Source organism: Odontomachus brunneus, unplaced genomic scaffold (genome assembly GCF_010583005.1).
Source record: "Odontomachus brunneus isolate Ranch 3 - 2012 unplaced genomic scaffold, Obru_v1 Obru_scaffold_054, whole genome shotgun sequence".
Classification (NCBI taxonomy): domain Eukaryota; kingdom Metazoa; phylum Arthropoda; class Insecta; order Hymenoptera; family Formicidae; genus Odontomachus; species Odontomachus brunneus.
Genome location: NW_022639504.1, coordinates 1,426,772 through 1,433,832, shown reverse-complemented (window position 1 = coordinate 1,433,832; position 7,061 = coordinate 1,426,772). Strand labels below are relative to the sequence as shown.

Genomic DNA, 7,061 nt, shown 5'->3' with positions numbered 1-7,061 from the left:
TCTCTCTCTCTCTCTCTCTCTCTCTCTCTCTCTCTCTCTCTCTCTCTCTCTCCCTCTCACTCGTTTCACGCACCGGCGAAAGAGATTTTCAATGCTAAAGTTAAATGAAAGAAAAAAAGAAGTATATTCTACACTATATATAGTAAGGTTACTATATTCTTAAGCGCTGCGCGAACACGAAGGTTACTCTAATGTGTACCGTTATATTTATCGCTACTTGTACCGCTACTATTACCGCTAGAATGTATTCTAACGCTCTAACTACTGTTACTATATTTGCAGCAACGTGCGAAACTTTTCCGTCTAAAAACATAATGTACGCTCTCGAGAGACACACCCGACACATCCATACAGACGTACACACATATACACAAACACACATATACGTATACACATGGACGTAAGAGAGAAGAAACACACGGACAGAAACACGTACACTTAATAAACGTCAACATCATTGTTTTACGAACTTTCTGTGATAATTATTAACAATCACTAAATGCGAGGAGAAACACTAAGTATGGAGTGAAAAATTGGAAGGAGAGCGAAATGGCGGAAAGTGTAATGAGAAGTGAAAAGGGCTCGATAAAACCGTGTGTGAAGGATAGGAGGAGGGGAAGAGAAGGCGGTGTTGACAGAGACAAAAGGCGTCTTGTTAGGTGATATAAAATTATTGTTCCGTAGTTTGTTGTACGATCGACGATCCGTTGAAATGGTTGCACTTGCTCTGATCCTGCGACACGCGATAAAAAAGAAAAAAAAAAAAGAAAGAAGAAGAGAAGGAGGAGAAGAAAGAAGAAGCAGCAGCAGCAGAGAGCGAACGCAACATATAACGCGACCTCGAGACGTTGCTCGGTTACCACAAAAATCTAAGCGCATTGTTATTTTGTATGATCCCATGCGTTTTTTCTAAATGATGACGACATCGTGACATGCGATATATGATGGTGATTAATAAAAATAACTTCAAGCACAACCGTCTCCCTCCTCTCATATTTTTCCCGACACTTGCCCGCCACGTAGTGTTTCGCTTTCAGGAGAGTTACGGGATCCTCAGACACGCAATTCTTCGGTATCCTGTCGGGGAGAGTGAAATTTTCTTTATAGGATATATTTTCAGGACGTAAGTACCTCTGTTCCCTCTCAATAACGTTAAGTTTAAGAAATTAATTTCGCCCGGAATGCGAATTAAGTTTAAACGTATCCTATGACGCAATTTCCGCGCGGCGCAACATCGATGTCATGTTTACGCCGTATTATAAAGCGGATATATGAGCCGTCGTGAAGAGAGAAACATGTTTAAAAATATTTTCCCCGACGATTATTTATGTTCCATGGTGCAGGGGAAAAAATCCTCCGCTCGAAAGGGACGTCGGATTATCGGATATCTCGTGAAAAATCGAACGACGCAACGCATCGTTCACGTAGCAGCGAGAAAGAAGAAAGAAAAAACGGAAATTAATGGCGTCATTGACTGAGGATGACAGTATCCCGGCAAATGCGCTTTTGCAATATCGTGCTTGCCGATTCGACCCGGCTTACCGCTTGAGCCGTCGCAAGTGCCAGATGCAACTCGTGCAGCTCGTCCGCGCGCCGAATGTCCTCGTTCAGTGCCCGGATCCTGAATCGAATCTCCTGAATAGCCATCTCAGCGATTTTCACTTTCAGCCGCTTCTCCTCAGTCTGCAACATAATCGTTCCTTGTAGTCGCGCGCAACCCCTCTCGCGCAACGGGATTCGCATACTTCCAAGCGATGCAGCATCAGCCGATAATTCAGTTCGTCCCGCAGTCCTGATTGGACCGGATCAATCGTATTCCGATGCCAGGACGCCGCATCTCCTAGCGATCCGAGGCGCACATCAGACATGTCCGCCGAGTCATCCCGTTGATTTCGCGACGTCGCGGCCTCGCTGCGGATTTTCAATTCTTCGCGTCGTCCTTTGTCGCAGGGCGAATCCTGAATATCCCTGGCATGGCAGGCGGCTGGATCCTGCCGCGGAAGATATTCCCCGGATTCGTGCGCGATTCCCCTCGTGGATTCCGGAGTTTCGCTCTGCGATGCGAATCTCGACGATAATACGGCGGGGGAGTCTTTCTTCGCCGGCTCTAATTTCCGGCGCGTCTCAGCCGTGTTCCTCCTGTCGCTAATTACCTCGCCGCGATTATCAGACTGCCGAGGTTGCAGCAAGAAGCAGCGTCCTTTCCCGGCGGCTGGGAAAATAGAGTGATCGCCGGCGTCCTTCTTGCCCGGCGATGCAGCTGGTGGTTGAACGGAGAAATGAAATTTCTTATCGTCGCGACGTGCCGGCAATTTGTCTGCAATCTCGGCTTTCTTTCCCTCAACTTTTTTACGATCGTACTCGCACGGGGGTTGCAAAAACGCCCGCGCAAGAAGCGACGCGTCGACATCGTTCTCCGTCGAATAAAAATCCGTTCGCTTAATTGATCATCAATGCGCCGGTGCGGGAGGTCGGCGATTAAAATTTATTATTAAAATTTACGAGAATAGAATCGAAATGACATTGTCGCAGTTATCGGTCGTTATTGCACGAGTTGGCGGGGTGCGACGTCGATAACGCGAAACTGGCAAAGGAAACTGACGTACAGAAATTAAATTAAATTTTTTCACCTGAGGCGACGGAAACGGTGCTCGAAAAAGAGGAGGAAGTCCTATCTGGCGGGACGTCGCGTTTTCTTTTCAGCTGATTCTTGCTGGGGAATTGTCGGGGACTCCTTTCAGGGCAAATCACCGACACAGTCACGCTATTGTCCGAGACGTCGGTGTTAGACACTATTACCTCCGTGCCTATTGGTTTCTCCGGATTAGAGTCTATCGCACCCGACAACCTTGATTCTCCACAAACCTTACTTGAGAAACTCTTTCTTTGCGAGATCTCCGAGTTTGAGCGATTCTTGTCGGGTGTCTCTGAATCTAAAAGTCGCAACCTTTTGTATTCGGTCGGAATCGTCAGCCTTTTCGTTACTAGTAGCTTTAATTCTTTTTTTTTTCAAATATAGCTCCGATTTAAAAATGTATGATTCCCCACGAACGGAACGAGATTATGTTTTCCAAGTCTCACCGTAACGTCGACTCGAAGGAATTAATGAGAATAAGAACGTTATGTATCGAAAGAGACGAGACGTTCGATCGGGTAAGGTCGTAAAACAGCGGACGAATGAAGAGGTTTCTTTTGGAACTTACAATTGATAGCAATACTGAAAGGTACGCGGAGAAAGTCGTCGGTATTCTTTGATACGCACTCACGGTAAACGAGCGGAATAATAAGAGGGATAAAGAACTGCGCATTATTGAGGCTCGATAAAAGCCGACCGCAGTCTCGGAACGATCGAACGAATCCAAGGGAGAGGCTTATCGACTCAAAAGAACCTGACAGATTTAAAGAAGCACGAAATATTCTTTAGAGCGACGACGATAAGCGAACGGAGCCGCAGTAAGGAACGTAATAAAACTTAGGGTATCTTAGAAACGGCCGGGCGCTTTCATAGAAGAGGTAGCTTATCGTCGCGGCACACGCCAAGAGATCGAAAAACATGCGATATATATATATTTTTTTTTTTCTTCCGAGACGTCTCCCAAAAGCCGACGCTGATAATGATAAAGTGTACGAAATAAATCGTTTATTGTCGTCGCAACGTGGGCCAACGTCGTACAATTAATCGTTGCAACAAGAGTTATCGATAAAGGAAAAAAGAAAATTCTCTACCTTGTTCGCGATATATCGATCGGGACTCGACTTCTTCCTCTCTAATTCAAATAATGCAGCCACCAACCCCGTAATTACGCCGTTTTGTCTCGACTGATCGATGAAAATGAATAATTACAGAGCGCAGTGAGAGACGGGCGGATTAGATTCGCGCGTTATCGCCGCGAGGGAGCTTAAAAACGGAGACATTCCTTTAAAGGGGCGCGATAAGCTCGGAACATACCAGTCGGCAGGATCGGCGTGGCACTTAATTTCCGGAAGAACGTTCCATTATCCCCGTATATCTGACGCTGACGACATCCTGACTCGAGGTTCTGCAGCGACGCGTCGGCGGCAGCAGAAGGAGGGACGGGAGAAGGAGAAACGCAGGCTGATTTCCCCGCGATCTTCGTCTCGAGATTATCGCGATTATCCTCGGGAAGCGCCGGCGTCCTCTCCATCGTTTCTCGCGCGCACTTCCTCATACCCTGCGCGATTTTTCACGAAAAAACGATTTATAGTCTAACTGTGACTACCGTCTGTTTCGTGTTTTGCGAGCCGCGTGCGGAGAATTTTCGTGGTGAGATAATGGCGTGACGATGATGCGATAAGAGAGGACGCGCGAAGCAAGCTCCCGGCGACCTTTGGCAAATATTCAAACGCGTTGGCGATTTCGAGCACGCCGCTCGAAATCGCAAATCCCGCGAGATGTAGTGCGAAAAAAGCGAAAACGATCACCGAACGAGAGACCATCGCTCTTTCGTAATCGCCTAATGGCCCGTTCGGTGACACGCAAACTATCGTATGGTCAAGTTATTATGATTACTATCTCTCTTACACGGAGATTCACTCTCATCCATTTCCAAAGTCTAAAATACGCGTCCACATGGAGAAATAGGAAAGTCGAGGACAACGACGAGAGGAACAGAGCAGCTCCCGCAGGCGACGTGGCGAACAGCCGAAGGCTGCTAATAACGACGGATCGCGGAAAAGACAAGCGCGTCTCTAAACGAGTCGTTTAGCGAATTTCAGGTCGCCCATTGACGCCAATTTCACGTTAATTTCGCGCTAATGCCGCGGACAGCGTACGAGGAAGCGAGAAGGAGAATCGGATTCGCGCGGAGATCGCATACGATTTACCGTCTGCGCTCTCCTGCCGTGGTACTTGTAGTTTTGCCAATACTTCTTCAGCTGTGCCGAGGTCTTGCTGGTGAAGCCAGCCTGATGGAAATCCCGTTCGATCGCACGCCAGATCTCCCTGCGGCCGAACAGCGACGCGCTCTTGTCGTCCAGCAGTGGCCCATACTGGCCCATTATGTTCAACAGATGCAGCCGCTCGTCCTTGCTGAACTGATTCTTCCTCCTGGACTCGTCAGAGCGACACGGCAGCATTCTCGCGCGATTCCTGCGTCCTCTGTCCTGTCGGCCTGCACCTTTGGCGATTCCGCGGACTTGAGTCGCGAGGGCTCACGCGTCAACTCTTAATTCTTTCAGGCTTTTGTTTCTTGGCGAAACGTGCCGTCGCGATGCGCACATTTTTCCATGTATGTAGTGTACTACGTACTACGCGTTCTCGCGGCGCACTCTCGACGAGCGCCGTCGAGGATCCGCGGCTTCTGCCGTTGCGCAAGTCGCTCCTCGAGACCGTATTTTTGCGGGGTTCCCGCGAAATAAGTAGCAACAATTGGAATGATCATATATATGCGGTATTGACGGACCATTTATCTCCTCCTCGCTTCTCCTTCTCTCCCGGCGCGAACAGCACTTAAACGCGCCGTCGATAGCGGCGACGTATCGCCGGTATTGTAATTGTATGCCCAGGGGAGACTCGACTTTCTATCGTCCGAACGCGTCTCCTACGTGATGACTACATCGATATATCGTTATTTGCGCAATATTTACCGTCCTCGGCTTCCTGAAGAGATCTCGCCGAGATCTCGCACGAAAGCGCTCGCGAGTGGGTGTTAGCGCAATTTACGACAGATCGGGAAGCAGTTCTTCGGGAAAAGAATTCGCTCGGCTCTGTTTGCACACAGCAGGGAGAAACCGATGGACGGACGGACGGACGAGGCGCGAAACAAATCACGGCGCCGGCCTCCCTTTGTCCGGCGTTTAAGACGCGCGAACGCGATAAACCCGCACCTACACTCGTCAACGATTTGCAAATTCGACGACGATGGGTCTAACGACAAGATTTCGCAAAAGTACGTCCACGCCGTGCCGCAGCTTCTTTTTCTCTCCTCTCTGTACGCAATAATCGTAATATCCGTAACCTGGGATCGTCCGGCGTTCTAAAAGAGCGTCGCGAGAAAGTGACAGCCGGTCTTTGTGTGCAGCGCGCTAGTGTAAAAGGTCGTAAAACGCAGGCGCGCGCGCGAGCAACCGTCGTCACGGTGAGCGTTCAACAATATCCGCTGATTAATTACACATTTTCTCCGCGGTCGGGACTTTGCATAATCTCGGCGGTGGAACGACAGGTGGTAACCCAGAAAACGAATCGATACGCAGATCGTTCACGCTTCGGGGACTTCAAAGGAGCGCGCTCGAAAATTCGTCCGCGCGGCGCTGTTTAGCGCCTCTCGTCCTTTTCTCCGCGAAATCATTCGCAAAACGCGCCGTCATCTTTGCCGGCGCGTGTTGCACGGCTCGGAATAATTGGCGACGAGTGCGTGCACAATTGCGAGAGAGGACCGCGGATCAGCATTGACAAATAGCAATCAGACAGTGCCAGGGAATGTCGGACGGTGAGAAAGCGCGACGCGCAGCTTTATGGAAAACGATTATCTCGCGCGCTCCAAATGTCGCGGAAAATACGAGTGGCGCATCGATTTTCAGCCGATAAGAACTGCGCAACGGAACAGCGACTGAACAGCGCTGAACTTTATGACTCTGTTCCGCTTGCTTGATACGCACGCGCATTTTCAATCCCGTAATCCCGTTACCATTAATACCCCAGGTCGGCCGGGATTTCCGCCGTAAATCTTTCCGTTTCTGTATTCGCGCGGTTGAAATGAAAAATCTGTGGCGCAAAGGCGAGAGAGAGGCGAGCGCAGTTTTTCAAACGTTACGGCGTAGTCCGAGCTTTGCGCGATTTGAATCGGACAGAATCGCGAATCCGCTCTATTTCTTCCGCAACAGCGACGCGTTATGGAAACGCGCTGTACATAAATAACCATCGGGAAAACAAGGTTGACCACTTTTTGCATGTGCTACTTTGCGATAAAATTTCAAAAATATATAATAACGAATAATTAGGACGGCTCTCGTCGGAATTTCTCGGACCAAGTGCAAATAATTGCCGGATTTGCGTCGCGCAGAAAGGCGACAAAGCTCATCAGCACTTTCGTCACGACGCG

The 7,061-nt window shown here is 49.0% G+C and overlaps 1 protein-coding gene across 1 annotated transcript; it reads right to left on the bottom strand.

Annotated features, from left to right (window-relative positions):
• Positions 1-442: 442 nt before the first annotated feature.
• LOC116845639 lies at positions 443-5,097 on the bottom strand. The gene is made up of 8 exons (XM_032818581.1): positions 4,839-5,097; positions 4,544-4,710; positions 3,950-4,193; positions 2,871-2,933; positions 2,631-2,807; positions 1,746-2,260; positions 1,543-1,683; positions 443-1,077 (listed from the first exon to the last, which is right to left on the bottom strand). The coding sequence occupies exons 1-8, from the start codon at positions 5,095-5,097 to the stop codon at positions 1,054-1,056; spliced, it is 1,590 nt and encodes a 529-aa protein (XP_032674472.1). The 3' UTR covers positions 443-1,053.
• Positions 5,098-7,061: the final 1,964 nt, after the last annotated feature.